Here is a 23,383-nt window from a genome sequence, read left to right on the forward strand (position 1 = left end):
TCTCCGTTTCTTTTTGGATTCCTGACCTAATCAGTTCCCCTCTACCACCACTCTGCTCCGTCTAGCGGAATTAGTCCTTACTCATAATAATTTCTCCTTTGGCACCTCCCACTTCCTCCAAACTAAGGGTGTAGCTGTGGGCACCCGTATGGGTCCGAGCAATGCCTGCCCTTTTGTTGGCTTTGCGGAACAATCTATGTTCCAAACCTATTCTGGTATCTGTCCCCCACTTTTCCTTCGCTATATCGATGAGCGCATTGGCGCTGCTTCCTGCATGCATGCTGAGCTCATTGACTTTATTAACTTTGCCTCCAACTTTCACCCTGCCCTCAAGTTTACCCGGTCCATTTCCGACACCTCCCTCCCCTTTCTCGATCTTTCTGTCTCTATCTCCAGAGATAGCTTATCTACTGATGTCTACTATAAGACTACTGACTCTCACAGCTATCTGGACTATTCCTCTTCTCACCCTGTCTCTTGCAAAAACGCCATTCCCTTCTCGCAATTCCTCCGTCTCTGCCGCATCTGCTCTCAGGATGAGGCTTTTCATTCCAGGACAAGGTAGATGTCCTCCTTTTTTAAAGAAAGGGGCTTCCCTTCCTCCTCTATCAACTCTGCTCTCAAACGCATCTCCCCCATTTCATGCACATCTGCTCTCACTCCATCCTCCCGCCACCCCACTAGGAATAGGGCTCCCCTGGTCCTCACCTACCACCCCACCAGCCTCCAGGTCCAACATATTATTCTCCGTAACTTCTGCCACCTCCAATGGGATCCGACAACTAAGCACATCTTTCCCTTGCGCCCCCCCCCCACAGCTTTCCGCAGGGATCGCTCCCTATGCGACTCCCTTGTCCATTCGTCCCCCCCAATCCCTCCCCACTGATCTCCCTCCTGGCACTTATCCATGTAAGCGGAACAAGTGCTACACATGCCCTTACACTTCCTCCCTCACCACCAATCAGGGCCCCAGGCAGTCCTTCCAGTTGAGGTGACACTTCACCTGTGAGTCGGCTGGGGTGATATACAGCGTCCGGTGCTCCCGATGTGGCCTTTTATATATTGGTGAGACCCAACGCAGACTGGGAGACGGCTTTGCTGAACACCTACGCTCTGTCCGCCAGAGAAAGCAGGATCTCCCAGTGGCCACACATTTTAATTCCACATCCCATTCCCATTCTGATATGTCTATCCACAGCCTCCTCTACTGTAAAGATGAAGCCACACTCAGGTTGGAGGAACAACACCTTATATTCCATCTGGGTAGCCTCCAACCTGATGGCATGAACATTGATTTCTCTAACTTCCGCTAATGTCCCACCTCCCCCTCGTACCCCATCCATTATTTATTTATATACACACATTCTTTCTCTCTCTCTCCTTTTTCTCCCTCTGTCCCTCTGACTATACCCCTTGCCCATCCTCTGGGTTTTCCCCGCTTCCCCCTTTTCCTTCTCCCTGGGCCTCCTGTCCCATGATCTCTCATATCCCTTTTGCCAATCAACTCTCCAGCTCTTGGCTCCATCCCTTCCCCTCCTGTCTTCTCCTATCATTTTGAACATTGCAGGATGTACCTAATAAAGTGGCTACTGTGTATATAAATACTAATTATTGTGGGATTGTACACAAAGCACTAAATAATTAAGTGATAAAAACAGATTAGATATCAGACAAACAAAGCAAAAGCTCCAGACAGATTACATTTTGGGGTATCACATCTTAGAGCAAATATAACCACAATTAAGGATGTGATAGGATAAAATATAAGGACAATTTGCATCACCTGGGCCTGCGTTCAATTGAACCTTGACGTTACAATGATGTATAGATACAAATGAATATAAGTTGGAGGAGGTGTATACCAGTATAAGTATTTTGCATGTTACAAATTTAGGATATTTGTAACTCTTTCCACTCAAGTTACTTCAGCTACTTAGTCTAGAGCTGGGTTCCAAACTGGGGTCCGCAGAACCCCTGTTTAAAGGTATTGTACCACAGCATAAGAAAGGTTGAGAACCCTGGTCTAGAGGGATAATTGGTTGATGAACCTCGATAGATTGGCGTTGAGCAAACATGTTAAGGTTAATGCATACAATATATTGATGGAATCTGAGTGACTCAACAGGGTTAGGGAATTGTGTGGCTCACTCCTCTTCAGATCACTTGATATTGCTGCCCATTTCCCTGCAGATGATACGTGTAAATACATTCTCCTGCACATTGTAAACTACTTACTCTGTACTGCAATCAGCATAAAGATAGATTTGACAGTGAACTTTGACCTTTCTTGCATAATTTTTAGACCGAACTGCTGTTTGGATTGATGAGCGATAAAGCTAATTTGACAGAAATGAAAGATCCTTAAAATCAACTACATTTCAAAAGAATATTTCTTTATTCACAGATCAGCTGAATTAGTTATATATCTTTTACTAATAAAAATACATTATTTTACCTCATTGCTGGGATTACATAGAGGTCACAACAGTGTACAATGGACCTGATGTTTATGTATCTAAGAAACATACAAACATATATAGTGAACAAAGGGATTGCACAATGCAAGATTAACCTGCCAATGGAAATGCAGCAAAACCGACTCAGAAACTGCATTCTACCGTATCTGTCCATCTGTAATCAACACCCTTTTATCCGAGCTGCAATCTGATACTTGCATAATAATGCCCACGGTTATTGTTCAGAAAATATAACTGGGTGAATGTGCTTTTACTCATGTGGAAATGTAACCCTATTACTTAAAGTTATCATCTTCGGGTGGCCACAAGAGTTTCTGCAAATGGGGGAGATCTTGAGCAACACACACTAAAGGTGTTGGGAACATTTGCAGGAACGTGGGAGATGTGAGAGAAAGGGTGTGACGTCAGTAGCTCGGAGGTGATTGGTGGAGGAGGCAAAGGCCTGAGGAAGATGGCACCTGATTGGAGCGGACAACAGGTCACAGAGCAAAAAGGAAAAGGGGTGGGGAACTGGGGGGGTAGGTGGGAGTTGGGGGTGGTTTAGGTCATGGACAGTTCATGAGGGCAGGGAGGGGAAGAGAAGGAGTAAAGTGGTCAAAAGGGGAATGGAAAACATAGGAATACATTTGATTTCCTTATTTCATCTGCTGCAGCTTGTACTACAGCAGTGAGACTCAATGGAGATTGAGACCTTCTTTCTTAGCATTTTCTTGCCATTCACTACAACAGTTTTGATTTCCCACTGGCCGGTAGGTAGAATTCCCATGTTCCCATTCCCACACTCACATGTTTGCCCACGGCTGCCACACTGAGGTTAAACACAAAATGGAGAAACAATACCACACATTCCATTGTGGGAGTCTCCATCCTGGCGGCATCAACATCAATTTCTATAGATTCCGGTACATTGTTTTCCCTTATAGCTCTGGTCACATTACTCTCTTACATCCCCTTTCTTCCCAGTCAAATGTCAATCAGGTAGTTAAAATTCTTTTCTGCATATCAAAGCAGAAAGTCTATTATTTAATATATCTATCACAGCTGATTTATTCTCATAATAGCCTTTGCTAAATTCAATGAATTCTGGAAAGAAGATTCCATGGATTAACTCCTGGGGGAAAAAAATCAATTACTGTAAATATAAAGAACATAAAACACCATATCCCAACACAAAACAGGGTAACCTCACTCAGTCTTTTGCTTTCTTCTACATGCCATACGACAAAGTTTCTTCAGTGCTACAACCACCAGCACTGTGAGCATGAGGAACATGGACAACAGAAAAACCATCACATCCACAGAGTAGTAAGTGTACCAGGGCAGCCGGTAGGATTCAGAGCGCAAATGCCCTGCTCCTTTGTGTCGGGCAACATACTCAATCCAGAAAATGGCTCGCTTCATTGGCGACTCTGGTTGGTCCCGGTGGAGAGCAGAGAGTTTCTTCATGTTATCCCGGTAAAATGTGCCGTTTACCACCTCATTAAGTGCCTGCAATAGATCTGTTGAATGCATGGTTGCAACATTAAGCACCTTTGCTGCGCCTCGGGATTCCAGTCGGACTGAATTGTCAAACTGGTCAAAAATAAGAGGCATGCCAATCACTGGTACCCCATGGTAGATGGCCTCATAAATGCCATTGATACCACCATGACAAATGAAGACTCGCGTGTTGGGGTGTCCCAGAAGGTCGTTCTGAGGGATCCATTTTGTCAGTAGTGTATTATTACCTATATTGGGAGGGATTTCCCCATCATATTTCCAAATAACCTTCTGGGGTACTTGAGCAAATGCTTCAGCTATTTCCATTGTAATCTGCTTTGACAAGGAATCGATAAAGGTTCCTACTGACATCACAATAATTCCATGCTTTCCTGAGTTTTGAACAAACTCTTCAAATTCTGCTGCTAGTGGCCGGGCTGGTTTACACTGGAAGCCTCCAATGTAGACAATATTTGGCATGGTGGGTCTTGGGAATTCAAATACAAAATCGATTCTGATCAGCAACACATCAGCCCCCATGAGAATTGTTTGAATGTCTGTATCTGGTCCGAGATATTGATGACAGATTTCATTATAAATTGGGTATACAACAAATTCAACAAATAGAAGCCGAAAAAAATTATATATGACATTTCTTGTTCTTTGGAAAAAATTCATATTATCTGTCAAACGTGTGCCAAGATTTGGGACATGGGAAGGCGGTGATGGGGCATAGAGTAAATGGGCTTCCCCATTTAGCTGCACTCGAACATTATACACCTGCGGGACTTTCAAATAATGAGCAAGTATTGGTCCTGTACCAAAAGCAGGATCTGTAAGTACTAAGTCAAAATTTGCTCTTTCAAGTTCTTTTAACAGACTTTTGTTTCGAAAAATTGCAATACCAAATGCTTGATTCCATTTGTGAACTTTATATGAAATATGCTTCATGAATTTTTGGAGCTTCATATGGTCCCAAATGGTCCCACCATTCTGTAAACTCTTCAATGACAGTTCCACAATTCTTTCAATAATCATTGACAGAAATTTGTCATATTTCTCTTCAATTTGAATAACAATGGATTGATAGAGATCAGGATTTTCCTTCATATGTGAAGATGAAGAATAGTAAAGCACAGTAACATTGTGTCCACGAAGTTTCAGCTCTTCTACGAGAATTTTCATATTAATCCAATGACTTCCATCCACAGGTATAACCAATATTTTAGCCCCTTGGGTAACCGGAGAAGTCAGTGTGATGAAAATAATACCAAGAGCAGATGCAATCTGCAATCTGTCTTTCCATCCAGGTCTACCCATCTTGAGAAAAGCGGATCACACTGAGTCTGCAGTAAAATTGTTAAAAAAATACTGGTAAGCATTATAAATTCACAACAAAAACATTTAACCCAGTGGCTCCCAACCTTTTTTATGCCATGGACCATTATCATTAAGTTAGGGGTCTCTGGTTTTTAGAGTACCTGAATTGCTTAAATGTTGTTTAACGAAAGACATTAATCTTTTAGATTTCCTTCTGTTTTTCTCGAGTGACTTGCTCTTTGTAATGCAGTCTCCTGGTGCTTTCTGTCTAAACTTACGTTTATTATGATCAGCTCCTAGATTCCGAGTTTCTTGTAATGATTTAAACGGAAGCCCGATTAGCGTTAACTGCGATTTCACCAATCAACTTCCTAACTATTTACGACATCTCTCCCCTTCCCAGTTTCAACTGCCACTTTATGTTTCTCTCTCTCCTCCCCCACTTCTTAAATCTACTTCTCATCTATTTTTTTCTCCAGTCCTGCCGAAGAGTCTCGAAACGTCAACTTTACTTTATTCCATAAATGCTGCCTGGCCTGCTGAGTTCCACCAGCATTTCATGTGTGTTGCTTCCACCTCCTTACACTCCTTGTTGACATGGGCTGCCGCTGGACAAGAGGTAAATACCTGGGTGTTAACAGGACAGGTTGTGATCAGATTTCCAAGCAGGGGAAGGGTATGTATGCATCCTTTACTTTTGCAAACAGAAGGTCCAGTGCTCCATGCCCCCTGTAGCTGACATATTGATATAAAGTTGGTATTGTTGCGTCGAGAGAAACATGATTGAAATACCCGGTAACAGCCAACAAAAGCAAACACATTAGAGTTCGTATTTTAGTAAAGGTCGAAACAATAGCATCACAAACTACATTTGCGTCAGCCGACGGTTGTACGTAAACTGCAACTAAAACGGCAGTTGAGTGAGAATTCCCATACAATATATCCAATATCAGGTTTATTCATATTCAAAATAATCTACATTTATAATAAATACCAAAAATGCTGACATAGATCAGTGGGACCCCACACTAGTCACAGCCCTCCAGTCAGAGAATTGACATTCTCCTTCCGACCGAAATAACTCTGAATTCACCTCACAAGCTCCCATGAATCCTATGTGACCAAACCTTCCAAAATCCACCTGCCACACAGGACCTTGTAAAGTCCAAAATTGATTCCATATTAACAACCTTCACTGCTCTAACTTCATCCAAGCTCTTCCTTACCTCCCTGAAAAACTCGAAATGATGTTGCAGGTACAACTTCCGAATGGGCTGTGCTGAATCAGTTCCTTTCATGGAGCGTACATTGTCAACTCTAGCCGAGCGGGCTCTGGAAATCAGAACTTCGTTCCCTAACATATTCCCTGAGTTGGTAATTTTAATATGTTTCTACACAAATGCATTGTAAACATACTCAGCCTCAAGCTGGTTATAAAATGTACCCAAAAATAACCAGGATTAGAGAAGTAATTACAATTTTATACTTAGTAATAAAGAACACCTTGTGATTGATAGAAAGATTTTCTTTGATGCCGCAATCATGAAGAAATCTGCAGATGCCGGAAATTCTTCCTATAGATGCTGCCTGGCCTGCTGCGTTCCACAAGCATTTTGTGTGCATTTCTTTCATGTTGTTGTGATTTCAGCAAAGGAAAAGTGACCTGCATTTCTCGGCTCTTTGGAGACAAGTCTAGAAGATTGGGTCATATTCAATGTGATACATTCACTTTTTCTTCAGTCCTGCCGAATGTTTTTATCAGTATGAACAATGTTGTTTGGCTTGTATCTCCTGACTCAGCACTGAAGTCAAAGTCAAGATTATTGCCAGACGCACAAGTCTGTACATTAGATTAAATTAGATTCAACTTTATTGTCATTGTGAGAGTACAGATACAAAGCCAATGAAATGCAATTAGCATCTGACCAGAAGTGCAAAAGAATTGTATTATTTACAAAATAACTGCGAAGAAAAAGTAAATGCTACAGCATACAATTATAACAGTACTGAGACGGTCCAGTATGGGTGCAATACTGCTTAGTGCTGTGATGAGAGGTTCAGCAGAGTCACAGACTCAGGGAAGAAGCTCTTCCTGTGCCTGCTGGTGTGAGAGCAGAGGCTTCTGTAGCGCCCACCAGATGGGAGGAAAGTAAAACGTCCATGATTAGGGTGAGATGCATCCTTGAAGATGCTTTTCTGCCTGCCCAGGCAGCGTTTAAGGTGGATGTTGTCAATGGTGGGCAAATGGGTGCTGATAATCCGCTGGGCAGTTTTCACCACCCACTGGAGTGCTTTGCGGTCCCATACCGGACAATTGCCATACCACACTGAGATGCAGTTGGTGAGTATGCTCTCAATGCTACAGCAGTAAAAGTCCGTCAGTATCCTGGGACAGAGGTGAAGGTAATGTTGCACCTTTTTGATCAGGATGGAGGAGTTCAGGGACCAGGTCAGATAATCAGAAATGTGGACATCAAGGAATTTGAAACTTGATACACCCTCCACTACAGCTCCGTTGATGTAGATGGGGACATGAGGGTGGCTCCTAGCATGCCTGATGTCCACGATAATCTCCTTGGTCTTCTGGGTGTTAAAGGTCAAGTTGTTATCGGCACACCATGCGGCCAGGTGCTGGACCTCATCCCTGTAGGCCGTCTCGTCATCCCCTCCGATCAGACAAACCACCATGGTGTCATCTGCGAACTTGATTATGGAGTTGGAACTGTGTACAGGAACGCAGTCAAAGGTGATAAAGGACTACAGAAGAGGGCTCAGCACGCAGCCTTGATGCACGTCGGTATTCAGTGTGAAAATGGAGGAGAAGAGGTTGTATAACTCATGCACAGGCATAAATGAAAAACTTGGCTTCAAGCAGCATTACAGGCACATGTAAGCAACATTCACAGGGAAACACAAATTAAACCTAAGTTTAAACCCTTGACTCTGGAATTCCATATTTCCAGGCACAGAATCGCATGAACAAACTTTGACCCTACTTTATTAAGAGAGTTCAAGGAATTCAAGAAGATTACTGGAAATTTTGGCTCATGAACCTTCTAATCTCCCATGTGTACATCAGATATGACATAGCAGAGGTTTGAACTCTGATCACCTGTTATTTAGAACAACACACAGAAAAGGCGGCAGCAACGCAGCAGTTCAGGCAGCATTCATGCCATATGAAAGATCTATGGAGAATAAGAAACATCAACGTTTTGTGCTAAGACCCTTCATTAACAATCCCATCAGAGGAAAGAGGGGTGTTGGTGTGTTTTCGTGGCTGTAACATAAGTGTAGTTGGAGCAGGACAGGTTATTGGTGATATTTGTTCCTCAGAACTTGAACATCTCAATCCTCTCAACCTCAGTACCTTTGATGTAGACAAGAGCACGCTTATAGCCCTCCTTTCAGATGTCAAACAACAGTTCTTTTGTTCTGCTGACATTGAATGAAAGGGTATTGTCATGGCACCATTTTACCCAGCTATCGATTTACTTCTTGTACACTAACACACCATTATTTGAGATATAGATCTCTACAGTGGTAGCATCGGCAAAACTTGTAGATGGAGCTGGAGCAGAACCTGGCCATGTAGTTATGAGTGCAAAAGGAGTACAGTGGGAGGAAGTGTAACAAACTGTACTGTGTATCTCTCTTGAATTTACCTCCTCTCACCTAATACATGTATTCCATTATTCAACACATCTACCCCGGGAAATGTAGTGCCTGTGTGCCCTATCAATGCATCTCAATATCTTATAAATGACTCTCAGATTTTCTCTCATGTTCTGATGCTCCAGAGAAAATAACTTGGATTTGTGCAGCCTAACTGGACAGTTGCCTTCCATCATTTACACAGTCCACATTAGAATGTTGTGGCAGATTGACTGTCTTCTTCCTCTGTGTCAACTTTTCTTCCTTTACTGATCTCATGAAATTCAACCTGAGTCATTTTTCAATTAAATCATTGTATTATGCCATCCACTTAGTTTCTGTGTCAAAGTGCCCGCTAATAAGCTTTCTTCCTCTACCACTGAACGAAGTGCCTTGTTTACTTTTAGTTATTACAGATAGTAAATTTGTCAAGTTATCTCCCCTGTATTCATTGACGTTTTACCTCTCTGTGTTGTTTAACTTTATCTTTGCTTTCAAATCCTTCCATGATCTTTCCTTTCCTCACCTCTGTAAACTCTTCTGACCCACAACAGTCCAGAAATCTCCACTTTTGTTTCATTGACATCAATTTTCTGCAAGTCTCCTGCACTCCACCATTGACAATGGTGTCTGCAGCTGCTTGATCCCTTCGTCATGGAATCTTAATCATTAGACACCTTCTTTCTTGCAAAGTTCCTCAAGACAGTCTCAGTCATTTCGCTGCATTTATGTTCACTATATTCATTCTGGTGTCCGACAGGAATGTAAAATAGTTAAATAATCAAATAGAGATGTAACATTCCAGAATTCCACAGCCTCTTCTCATCACCATCATTAGGGAGGAGGTACAGAAGCCTGAAGGCACAGCCTCAGCATCTAGGGAACAACCCTGAACTAACTCCACAACTATGGACTCACTTTCAAGGACTCTTTACAACTCATGTTGTCGGTATTATATTTTTTGCTTTGCACAATTTATCTTCTTTTGCACATTTGTTGCTTGTCAGTCACTGTAAGATTCAAGATTTTGATTTTGAGACAAATAATGCTAATCTAATAAGTCTTTAAAATAATCTTTAGTCTTGAGGTTCATTGAAAATATTGCAGCACAAATTCACTATTTTAGCAATTATATTAAGACTAATGAACTCAAAATGTCAATGTCCAGTTTATTGTCATACCCAAACATACATATATGTAGAATTGCAATGAGAAACTTGCTTGCAGCAATATCAAAGGCACATAACATCATAGATGCAACATGTACAAGAAAAACATAGATGAACAATGTAGATTATACATTTTTTACAAGAACGACTGCAATTAGAATAAAATTAACAAAGGCCATTGCCGTACAATGTGATCATGTTGTTGTACATAGCTAGTGATTATGATTGTGCCGGTTGATTTAATAACTGATTTGTTGAAGGGTTGTAACTGTTCTTGAACTTGGTTGTGTGGGTGAACCACTTGCCCAATGGTAGTTGAGAGAAAATGCCATGACCCGGATTATAGGGATCATTGGCAGATGTTACCTTCTTCAGGTAGCCCTTCTTGTAGATACTCCTGATGGTGGGTTGGGATGTACCTGTGATATATTGGGCTGAGTCCACTACTCTCTTTAGTTTCTCAACTTCCTGCATTTTTTTTTGTCATCGCAGTCCATGAAGCAACTAGTACATCTGTATATGTCTGTTTTATATTGATGAGCAGAGGCATGAAACAGACTTTAAACAACTCAGAATCATGTGGGAATTTAACTTAAGTTGTTTCCATCAGGTTTGCAGTCAGTTCTTTTGAGTAAAATTGAAATGTATGCTGCTTTTAATGTCAAACCTGGGGAGCTGAAACTCCTTCTGAGTGGTGTCCAGCCTGCTGTTGAGAGGCTGTCGTCATTGCATGAAGCCCATCGATCTCACAGAAAGATGAAAATACAATGAAATTACAGTGAGTGACTGAACTACCAATGAACACGCTGAAATTCTGAATGAAAATTGCTTTCACTGTAATCAAATAAATAAATCATTTTATTTGTCACTTTGAAAAAAACAAACATTTTTGCAATTATTTGTCACTGCTTTGAATTTGCAGTTCCAATCTCTTTAACTGTGCATCATATAAAGGAATTTTTTAAATAGTTTATATGTACCAGCCAGAAAGAGAGAGGAGGGCACTGGATATATGCTTGGAGAGCCCAGAGGGCAGTAACAGAAAAATGTCTGGGAACACTGCTTCAACTATTTTATTACTCCTGATTATTATTTCCATAATATAAGGTTCCATGGATTACCTGCAGGAAAAACATCTTCAATTAATTTTTTAAATCATAAAACTACATCTCCCAAAATAAAATAGGTTAACCTTACTCAGTCTTTTGCTTTCTTCTACATCCAAAATGACAAAGATTCTTCAGTGCTACAACCACCAGCACTGTGACCATGAATAACATGGACAACAGAAAAACCATCACCTCCACACAATAGTAAGTGTACCAGGGCAGCCGGTAGGATACAGAGCGCAAATGCCCTGCTCCTTTGTGTCAGGCAACGTGGTCGATCCAGAAAACGGCTCGCTGCATTGGCGACTCTGGTTGGTCCCGGTGGAGAGCAGAGAGTTTCTTCATTTGTCCCGTTGAAGTGTGTCATTTATCACCTCTAAGTGCCTGCAATTGATCTGTTGAATGCATTGTTGAAACTTTAAGTACCCTTGCTGCACCTCAGGAATCAAGTCTGACTACATTGTCAGACTGGTCAAAAAGAAGAGGCATGCCAATCACTGGTACCCCATGGAGATGGCCTCAAAAATGCTATTGGAACCACCATGAGAAATGAAGACTCATGTGTTGGGGTGTCCCAGAAGGTCGTTCTGAGGGATCCATTTTGTCAGTAGTGTATTATTACCTATATTGGGAGGGATTTCCCCATCATATCTCCAAATAACCTCTGGGGTACTTGAGCAAAGCCTCAACTATTTCCATTCTAATCTGCTTAGGCAAGGAACCTACCAATGCCCCCACTGACATCACAATAAGTTCATGCTTCCCAGAGCCTTGAACAAACTCTTTAGACTCTGCTGCTGCTGGTCGGGCTGGTTTACACTGGAAGCCTCCAATGTACACAATATTTGGCATGGTGGGTCTTGGGAATTCAAATACAAAATCAACCCTCATTAGCAACACATCAGCCCTCAGGGAAGTGCTTGAATGTCTGTGTCTGGTCCCAGATATTGATGACAGATTTCATTATAAGTTGGGTATACATAAAATTCTGCAAACACCAGTTGATCAAGATTGAGCATGAAGTTACCTACTCTTTGGATAAAATTCATATTATCTGTCAATTGTGAGCCAGGTTTTGGGACATAGGAAAGTGGTGATGGGGCAGAGAAAAAATGGGCTTCCTCACTTATCTGCCATCGAACATTGTACACCTGCGGGATTTTTAAATAATGAGAAAGCATTGGTCCAGTACCAAGAACAGGATCTGTAAGTATTAAGTCAAAGTTTGCACTTTCAAGTTGTTTGAACAGTGTTTTGGTTTCAAAAATTGCAATACTAAAAGCTTGATTCAAATGCATCATCTCACAGTCATGTAAGTTAAATTACATTTGCCTTTCCTCCGCCCATCTCTCGAAGTGATCTCTGGAATTCATTATAACTTGCTTCATTATCAAGAAGCCCAGAAAACTCTGTAATTGCACTAGAGCTGTTAAACATGTCATGTACATTCATAATCCAAATAATTTACATTTATAATGCATAACAAAGATTATAATGTAAAGGAACCCTTACAGGGCAGTGATCATAATATGATTGAATTCATACTGCTGTTTGAGAGGGAGAAGCACAAGTCACATGTATCAGTAGCGCAATGAAATAAAGAAATTTTGGACCACTGGACAATGATGCTAATGAGGTATTATTGGGAGATAAAGAAATGGCAGGTGAATTTAATGGGAACTTTGCATCTGTCTTCACCGTGGAAGACACTAGCAGTGTGACAGAGGTCTGTGATTGTCAGGGAGCGGGAGTGCTATTATAAAGAAAAAAATGCCAGGAAAACTGGAAGTTCTTAAGGTGGATAAATCACCTGGACCAGATGGACTACGTCCCAGTGTCCTGAAAGAGGTTGGTGAAGAGATAACGGATGTATTGGTCATGATCTTTCAAGAATCACTTGATTATGGAATGACCCTGGAGGACTGGATGATTGCAAATGTCACTCCACTCTAAGAAGGGAGTAAGCAGAAAAAAAAGGAAATTACAGGACAGTTTGCTAAATCTCAGTGGTTGTAAAATTGTTGGAGTCTATTATTAAGGATGAGCTTTCGGGGTACTTGGAGAAGAATGATAAAATAAAGTCAAAGTCAGCATGGTTTCTGTGAAGGGAACTTTTACCTGATAAATCTCTTAGAGCTCTTTGAGGAAGTAACAAGCAGGATGGACAAGGGAGAGGCAGTGGATGTCATTTACTTGGATTTTAAGTAGGCATTTGATAAGGTGCCAAACATGAGGCTGCTTAACAAGACAAGATCCAGGCCGTTACAGGACAGACACTGGCATGGATAGAGGAATGGCTGACAGGTAGGATGCAGCGAGTGAGCAGGGCCTTTTCTGCTTGGTACCATTGACATGTGGTGTTCCTCAGGAGTCAGTATTGGGACTGCTACTTTTCACATTGTTTTTCAATGGTTTGGATAATGGAATTGATGTATTTATGGCAAAGTTAGCAGATGATTCACAGATTGGTGGAGGGGTAGGTAGTGCTGTGAAAGCAAGATGATTGCAGCAGGACTTACACAAATTGGAAGAATGCGCAAAAATGTCGAAGATGGAATACAGTGTTGGGAAATGTACAATGATGCATCTTGATAAAAGGTGGAATACTACAGAATATTATCTAAATGGGGAGAAGGTTCAAACATCAGAGTTGCAGAGGGACTTACGAGTCCTCGTGCAAGACTCCCAGGTTTATTTACATGTTCAGTCTGTGGCAAAGAAAGCAAATTCAATGTTAGCACTTATTTCAAGGGAAATGGAATATAAAAACAAAGAGATAATGATGAACTTTTATAAGACATTAGTCAGGCCACAATTGTTGTATTGTCAATAGTTTTGGGTCCCATATCTCAGAAGGGATGTGTTGTCATTGGAGAGAGGCAAGAGGAGGTTCACAAGGATGATTTTAGGGATGAAAGGGTTAACTTATGCGGTGTGTATGGCAGCTCTGGGCCTGTACTCACTGGAATTTAGAAGAATGCATGGGGATCTCATTGAAACCGACCAAATGTTGAAAGGACTGGATAGGGTGGATGTGGGAATGATGTTTCCTAACATGGGGCTGTCCAGTACTAGCGGCCACAGCCTCAAAATTGACGAGTGACCTTTTAGAACAGAATTATTTTAGCCACAGACTAGTGAATCAGTGGTGTACTCTGCCACGGATTGCAGTGGAGGCCAAGTCTCTGGGTATATTTCCGCGGGAAGTTGATCATTCCCTGATTGGTCAGGGCATCAAGAGATATGGTGAGAAGGCGGGTGTATCGGGTTGAATGGGATTCGGGATCAGCCATGATGGAACAGCGGAGCAGACTCGATGGGCTTATAACACTGATCGGAGTGTAGTCCAAAGATAGCAGTAATAGGGTGAGGAGAGATATCTATATTTAATACCTTAGAAATAATATTGAAAATATCTCTCCAAAAAGTTTCCAAAGTAGGGCAAGACCAAAACATATGAGTTAAAGAGGCTATCTGCCCCGAACATCTATCACAGAAAGGATTAATATGCGTGTAAAAACGCGCTAACTTATCTTTGGACATATGTGCTCTATGAACCACTTTAAATTGAATTAGGGAATGTTTAGCACAAATAGAGGAAGTATTAACTAATTGTAAAATCTGCCCCCAATCATCCACAGAAATGGTAAGCCCCAATTCCTGTTCCCAATCTACCCTAATCTTATCAAATGGAGCTTTCCTAAGTTTCATAATAATATTATAAATCATAGCCGATGCACCTTTCTGACATGGATTAAGGTTAATTATCGAATCTAAAATATATATAGGAGGAAGCATTGGAAAGGAAATTTCTAACTTGTAAATATCTAAAAAAATGTATTCTTGATAAGTTATATTTATTAGATAATTGTTCAAAAGACATAAGGGAACCATCTAAAAATAAATCCAAAAACCGTAAAATACCCTTAGTCTTCCAAGTTTGAAAAGCGCGATCCGTAAAAGAGGGAGGAAAAAATATGTTACCTAAAATAGGAATCGCTAACCCGAATTGATTAAGATCAAAAAATTTTCTGAATTGAAACCAAATACGCAAAGCATATTTAACGATCGGGTTAGAGACCTGCTTAAGGCGTTTCGAATCAAAGGGAAGAGATGAACCTAAAATAGAACCAAGTGTATAACCCTGAACAGATTGTAATTCCAATGCTACCCATTTAGGAATAGATAGTATGTCCCGGTCAAGTAACCAAAATTTCATATGTCGAATATTAATAGCCCAATAATAAAATCTAAAGTTAGGTAATGCTAAACCTCCATCTCTCTTAGCTTTCTGTAAATGTATTTTACCCAGTCTCGGATTCTTATTCTGCCAAATAAATAAAGAAATTTTAGAGTCGACTTTATCAAAAAAAGATTTAGGAACGAAAATTGGTAATGCCTGAAACACGTATAAAAATTTTGGCAAAAAAAACATCTTAACTGCATTAATACGACCAATCAAAGTTAAATATAAGGGAAACCATTTAGATGAAAGTTGAGTAATATGGTCTATTAATGGTAAAAAGTTAGTCTTAAATAAATCTTTATGTTTACAAGTAATTTTAATCCCAAGATATGAAAGGTAATTATTAATCAATTTAAATGGAAATTTATAATATAAGGGAAGATGTTTATTAATCGGAAAAAGTTCACTCTTACTAAGATTTAATTTATAACCTGAGAAAAGACCAAATTGTGCTAATAACTCTAAAACAGCAGGAATAGATCTCTCAGGATTAGAAATATATAAAAGTAAATCATCAGCATAGAGTGATAATTTATGGGACTTTAATCCCCGAGTTATCCCAGTAATATTTGAAGATTCTCGAATAGCAATTGCAAGAGGTTCTAATGCAATATCAAATAATAGGGGACTAAGAGGACAGCCTTGTCGAGTACCACGAAAGAGAGGAAAAAAAGGTGAGTTTAAAGAGTTAGTACGAACCGAGGCTGCAGGGGAGTGATATAACAGTTTAATCCAGGATATAAATTTCAAGCTAAAATTAAACATTTCAAGCACCTTAAATAAATAAGGCCATTCTACTCTATCAAAAGCTTTCTCGGCATCTAAAGAAATAACACACTCAGGAACATTTTGTGAGGGAGTATAAACGATATTTAACAATGTACGAATATTATAAAAAGAGTAACGACCTTTAATAAAACCCGTTTGGTCTTCCGAAATAATAGAAGGAAGTACTTTTTCTAGTCTATTTGCTAATAACTTAGAAAAAACTTTAGAATCAACATTTAATAAAGATATTGGTCTATAAGATGCACATTGAGCAGGGTCTTTATCCTTCTTTAGTATTAAAGAAATTGATGCTCTATTAAAAGATTCCGGAAGTTTACCAAGTTTCAAAGAAGCCTCAAAAACCTTATAGAGCCAAGGAATCAATAAAGAAGCAAAACATTTATAAAATTCAACGGTAAACCCATCAGGGCCAGGAGCTTTCCCCAGATTCATAGAAAAAATAACATTCTTAATCTCATCCATTGTAATGGAAGTATCTAATAAAGAAGACATATCCTGTGAAATCTGAGGGAAGTCTAACTTATCTAAAAAATCATTCATATATTTAGAATCTCGAGGAGACTCTGATTGATATAAAGAAGAATAAAAATCACAAAAGGTTTGATTAATCCCCACATGATCCAATATCAATCGATCATTTTGGTTATAAATCTGATTGATTTGAGATTTAACATAATTAGATTACTGCTATCTTTGGACTACCTAAAATTTCTAGTAATCTTTCCCCTTCAGCCCGTAGAATGATTGCATTTCTTACTTTGATGGCGAAAAGATGTATTTTACAACATTGGAAAGAGCTTAATGCTCCAACTACCTTTTTCTGGTTTTCTCAGACGATTTTATGTTTGAATCTGGAGAAAATTAGAAGTAACCTTTATGATTCTTCATTTAAATTTGAACAGATTTGGGGACCTTTTATTCGATATTTTCATTTAATGTAATATTTACCCTTCTTGTTCTTTTCTCACTGTTTTAATGGAGGTCGGGATTGAGGACGTGATTTTAAGTTTAACTCTGTTTGGTTTCAAGTTAGCCCATTGCTTTGCTTTGCTTTTAGTTAGTTGCACGGTGGGTTTTTTTTGGGGTTTTTTTTTTCTTTTTTTCCATTGATATATATAAAATCTAGTATACTATTATGTTATCTTGGTTTCTTATGCTTAAATTACATTGTTTGTAGTATTTTCTTTTTGGTATTGTTATCTTTTGGAATTTTATTATACTTTAACATTGTATTAATGTTTATATGGCTTACCTTTTTTGTATACTTACTCAATAAAAAGATTTAAAAAGAAAGAAAGAACACTGATCGGAGGGCCCCCACGCCCTCCAGTTGGAGAATCGGCATTCTGCTTCTCACCCCACACGAGTCGTATCCCCTCAGTCAGAGAATTGACTTCCTGCTTCCTATCATCGAAACAGGTCTAAATCCACCTCAGTAGCTCCCCCTGAATCCCATGCGACCGAACCTTCCAAAATCGGACTGCCAATTAGAACCTTGTAAACTTTTTAATGAAATTGGACATCCTCCATTGCCCTGATTTCATGAATTCTTATAGTTATTTCCCTGGAAAGCTTCAAAGGATTTCGGAGATGTGACCTCCCGATCAGCTGTGCTGAATGAACTACTTCCCTTCATGGAACGTACATTGTCGACTCCTGCTCAGTGGGTGCTGGAAATCAGAATTTCCGTTCCGTAACATCTGCCCTGAGGTGGCAATTTTAATATGTTTCTACACAAGTGTATTGCAAATGTACTCAGTCTCAAACTAGTTATAAAATGCATCTAAACTAACCTCGGTTCGAGATAAAATTACAATTGTACACTTACCGGTAAAGAACACCTTGCGAGTACAGTAACAGAAAGTTATTCTTTGAAGTTGTGATTTCAGCAGACAAAAGGTGACCTGCAGATATCAGCTGTTTCGTGACAAAGTCTTGGAGATTGTGTAAAACTGAGTGCGATGCGTTCACATTCAGTTCAGTCCTGCCGAATGTTTTTATCAGAATGAACAACTTTGTTTAGTTTGTATCCCATGAGTCAGAACAGAGTCAAATTCAAAGTCATGGTCAAGTTTATTGCCAAATGCACAAGTACATGTACGCACAGCTGCAATGAAAAACTTAGATTCAAGCAGCGTAACAGGACGTTTCAGCGGCGTTGACAGGGAAATATTAATAAAGGATAAATGCAACCTCTTGATTCTCTAATTCCAAATTTCTCGGAATATAAGCATATGAACAAACTTTTAAAGTAACTTTGACCCTATTTTATTAAGATGTACTTTGTGACAATCTTTAAGTTTCTCAGGAGTTTGGGCTCATGAAGCTTCTAATGTCCTATATTTGCCTAAATTGAAGTTGTATTGCTGCTGTGGAGGGACTTGAAAACAGACCGTTTGTTATTTACACCAACCCACACAAAATACCAGAGAAACACAGCAGTTCTGGCAGCATCTATGGAAAGGTATTAACAATCGACATTTTGGGCCAAGACCTTTCATCAGCATACCCTCCATGATCAATCCTGATGAAGGGACTTGTCCTAAAATTTTGGCTGTTTATTCCTCTCCATAGATACTGCCCGAATTGCTGAGACCCTCCAGCAATTTATGTGTGTTTATCTGGATTTCCCGATATCTGCAGAATCTCTTGTATTTACGTTAGTTAGACAGATGTCCACCTTGGCTGCCTAGTAATTTTGCTGTGCACCACCACTCTATCCTCCAGGGTATTACATCTAGAGCCAAGTTTATGGTCTCCTCTGTAATGGAGAAGCTGTATGCAGATTGGATGATGACTGTAGAATATCTCCAATCAATCGTCAGGAATACCTCTGAGCCTCCATTTCCTCCTCACTTCATTTTCCATCCCACTCACTCTCTCATAACACTCCAAATAGATGTGGCTACTATATTATTGGATTCTTAACTCTACCTCTCTCACTTAATTACTCCTGCCTGAGAAGCGACTTACACCCATGCCAATTTGCCCACCGGAGCAACAAGACCACAGCAGATGCCAACTCACTGGCTCTTCACTCAACCCTGGAACATCTGGACAGCAAAGATGCGTAGATCAGGATGCTCTTTATAGACTGCAGTTCAGCGTCCACAACCTGGGGTCTAGATGTAATACATCAAAACTAATCAACAAGTTCCAAGATCTTGGTCTCAATACCTCATTGTGCAATTGGATTTCCTTACTTGCAGACCCCAGTCAGATCGGATTGGCAACAACAACTCCTTCATAATCTTCATCAGCACTGGTGCAGCACAAAGCCCTTTGCTTAGCCTCCTGCTCTACTCACTTTACACTTCTGACTGTGTAGTTAAGCACAGCTCTAATGCCATATTCAAGTATGCTGATAACACCACCATGGTAGGCCAAATCAAAGGTGGTGATGAATCAACACAGAGGAGGGAGACAGAAAATCTGATTGAGTGGTGTTATAATAACAATCTCTTACACAATGTTACTAAGACCGAGAAACAGATTGTAAACCAAGACAAAAAAAACCAGAGGTCCAGGATCCAGGTCTCATCAGAGGATTAGAGCTAGAGAGGGTTAGCAACTTTAAATTCCGAGCCGTTATTATTTCGGAGGAACTGTCCTGGGCCCTTCACAATAAGAAAGCACAACAGCACCTCTATGCACTTAGGAGTTGTGGAGATTCAGCATGACATCTAAAACTTTGAAAAACTTTTGTAGATGCACAGTAGAGAGTATATCGACTGGCTGCATCACACCCTGGTACGGAAACACCAATACCCTTCAACAGAAAATCCTACAGAGATTAGTTGATATTGACTCAGTCCCTCCCAACCCTGGAGCATATTTGCATGAAACACTGCAAGAGGAAAGCAGCATCCATCATCAGGAACCCACAACATCCAGGGCATGGTGTCTTCTCGCTGCTGGCATCAGGAAGAAGGTTCAAGAGCCTCAGGACTTTCACTACCTGGTTCAGGAGATTTACTGTCCACGATCCATCAAGCTCTCGAACCAAATGGTTCAGCTTCATTTGTCCCATCATTGAAATGTTCCCACAACCTATAAATTCACTTTCAAGGACTCTTCATCTCATGTTTTCAATATTTATTGCTTATTTATTTATTTATTAATATTATTTCTTCTTTCTGTATTTGCACAGTTTCTTGTATTCTACACTCTGGTTGAACGCCCTAGTTGGGTGTTGTATTGATTCTATTATGGTTATTATTCTATAGATTTATTGAGTGTGCCCATAGGTTGTATCTGGTGACCTACAGTATATGTACTCAGATAATAAAATTTACTTCGAATTTTGACAAAGGAATCTGTAAGTATGAACTCAAAGTAGGCACTTTCAAATTGTTTTAACAGTGTTTTGTTTTGAAACACTGTTGTATTAAAATCTTGATTCCATTGATGACATTTATATTAACAATTCATCATTAACTCTTGGAAGATATTATGATGCCATTGTGTCTAACCATTCTTCGACCTCTTCAATGACAGTTCCACAAGTCTTTTTATCACCTTATTCTTCACAAGTTTATCATATTTTTTTTAGATTTGAGCAACACTGGATTGATGGAGATCAGAACATTCTTACATTGATGTGGATCTTGGGTAGGAGGTACAAACGGGGCGGGGGGGTGTGCTGTTGTAGTCTGGCGTACTGACCTCTACCTTGCCGAGGCACAGCGACAACTCGCGGATACCTCCTCTTATTTACCCCTCGATCGTGACCCCACTGAGGAACACCAGGCCATTGTCTCCCACACCATCACCGACTTTATTGGCTCAGGGGATCTCCCATCCGCTGCTACCAACCTTATAGTTCCCACACCTCGCACTTCCCGTTTCTACCTCCTACCCAAGATCCACAACCCTGCCTGTCCTGGCAGACCTATTGGCTCAGCTTCCCCTGCCCCACTGAACTCATTTCTGCATACCTCGACACGGTTTTATCCCCCCTTGTTCAATCCCTTCCTACCTATGATCGAGACACTTCTCACACTCTTAAACTTTTCGATGATTTTAAGTTCCCTGAACCCCACCGCTTTATTTTCACTATGGATGTCCAGTCCCTATATACTTCCATGCCCCATCAGTAAGGTCTCAAAGCTCTCCGTTTCTTTTTGGATTCCTGACCGAATCAGTTCCCCTCTACCACCACTCTGCTCCGTCTAGCGGAATTAGTCCTTACTCATAATAATTTCTCCTTTGGCTCCTCCCACTTCCTCCAAACTAAGGGTGTAGCTGTGGGCACCCGTATGGGTCCGAGCAATGCCTGCCCTTTTGTTGGCTTTGCGGAACAATCTATGTTCCAAACCTATTCTGGTATCTGTCCCCCACTTTTCCTTCGCTATATCGATGAGCGCATTGGCGCTGCTTCCTGCATGCATGCTGAGCTCATTGACTTTATTAACTTTGCCTCCAACTTTCACCCTGCCCTCAAGTTTACCCGGTCCATTTCCGACACCTCCCTCCCCTTTCTAGATCTTTCTGTCTCTATCTCCAGAGATAGCTTATCTACTGATGTCTACTATAAGACTACTGACTCTCACAGCTATCTGGACTATTCCTCTTCTCACCCTGTCTCTTGCAAAAACGCCATTCCCTTCTCGCAATTCCTCCGTCTCTGCCGCATCTGCTCTCAGGATGAGGCTTTTCATTCCAGGACGAGGGAGATGTCCTCCTTTTTTAAAGAAAGGGGCTTCCCTTCCTCCTCTATCAACTCTGCTCTCAAACGCATCTCCCCCATTTCATGCACATCTGCTCTCACTCCATCCTCCCGCCACCCCACTAGGAATAGGGCTCCCCTGGTCCTCACCTACCACCCCACCAGCCTCCAGGTCCAACATATTATTCTCCGTAACTTCTGCCACCTCCAATGGGATCCCACAACTAAGCACATCTTTCCCTTGCGCCCCCCCCCACAGCTTTCCGCAGGGATCGCTCCCTATGCGACTCCCTTGTCCATTCGTCCCCCCCAATCCCTCCCCACTGATCTCCCTCCTGGCACTTATCCATGTAAGCGGAACAAGTGCTACACATGCCCTTACACTTCCTCCCTCACCACCATTCAGGGCCCCAGGCAGTCCTTCCAGTTGAGGTGACACTTCACCTGTGAGTCGGCTGGGGTGATATACAGCGTCCGGTGCTCCCGATGTGGCCTTTTATATATTGGTGAGACCCAACGCAGACTGGGAGACCGCTTTGCTGAACACCTACGCTCTGTCCGCCAGAGAAAGCAGGATCTCCCAGTGGCCACACATTTTAATTCCACATCCCATTCCCATTCTGATATGTCTATCCACAGCCTCCTCTACTGTAAAGATGAAGCCACACTCAGGTTGGAGGAACAACATCTTATATTCCATCTGGGTAGCCTCCAACCTGATGGCATGAACATTGATTTCTCTAACTTCCGCTAATGTCCCACCTCCCCCTCGTACCCCATCCATTATTTATTTATATACACACATTCTTTCTCTCTCTCTCCTTTTTCTCCCTCTGTCCCTCTGACTGTACCCCTTGCCCATCCTCTGGGTTTTCCCCGCTTCCCCCTTTTCCTTCTCATTGGGCCTCCTGTCCCATGATCCTCTCATATCCCTTTTGCCAATCAACTGTCCAGCTCTTGGCTCCATCCCTTCCCCTCCTGTCTTCTCCTATCATTTTGAACATTGCAGGATGTACCTAATAAAGTGGCTACTGTGTATATAAATACTAATTATTGTGGGATTGTACACAAAGCACTAAATAATTAAGTGATAAAAATAGATTAGATATCAGACAAACAAAGCAAAAGCTCCAGACAGATTACATTTTGGGTTATCACATCTTAGAGCAAATATAACCACAATTAAGGATGTGATAGGATAAAATATAAGGACAATTTGCATCACCTGGGCCTGCGTTCAATTGAACCTTGACGTTACAATGATGTATAGATACAAATGAATATAAGTTGGAGGAGGTGTATACCAGTATAAGTATTTTGCATGTTACAAATTTAGGATATTTGTAACTCTTTCCACTCAAGTTACTTCAGCTACTTAGTCTAGAGCTGGATTCCAAACTGGGGTCCGCAGAACCCCTGTTTAAAAGTATTGTTCCACAGCATAAGAAAGGTTGAGAACCCTGGTCTAGAGG

General features: G+C 40.9%; 1 protein-coding gene across 1 annotated transcript; it reads right to left on the bottom strand.

The window, feature by feature from the left end:
* Positions 1 to 2,414: 2,414 nt before the first annotated feature.
* On the bottom strand, positions 2,415 to 18,207 carry LOC134355727 (UDP-glucuronosyltransferase 2C1-like). The gene is made up of 2 exons (XM_063066059.1): positions 18,072 to 18,207; positions 2,415 to 5,302 (listed from the first exon to the last, which is right to left on the bottom strand). The coding sequence occupies exon 2, from the start codon at positions 5,274 to 5,276 to the stop codon at positions 3,663 to 3,665; it is 1,614 nt and encodes a 537-aa protein (XP_062922129.1). The 5' UTR covers positions 5,277 to 5,302; positions 18,072 to 18,207; the 3' UTR covers positions 2,415 to 3,662.
* Between the last annotated feature and the right edge of the window lie 5,176 nt (positions 18,208 to 23,383).

This window comes from Mobula hypostoma, chromosome 13 (genome assembly GCF_963921235.1).
Source record: "Mobula hypostoma chromosome 13, sMobHyp1.1, whole genome shotgun sequence".
In the NCBI taxonomy this organism is placed as follows: Eukaryota; Metazoa; Chordata; class Chondrichthyes; order Myliobatiformes; family Myliobatidae; genus Mobula; species Mobula hypostoma.

Excerpts from the sequence above, each read along its gene's own strand:
- LOC134355727 (XM_063066059.1), bottom strand. The coding sequence starts at position 5,276 with ATGGGTAGACCTGGATGGAAAGACAGATTGCAGATTGCATCTGCTCTT.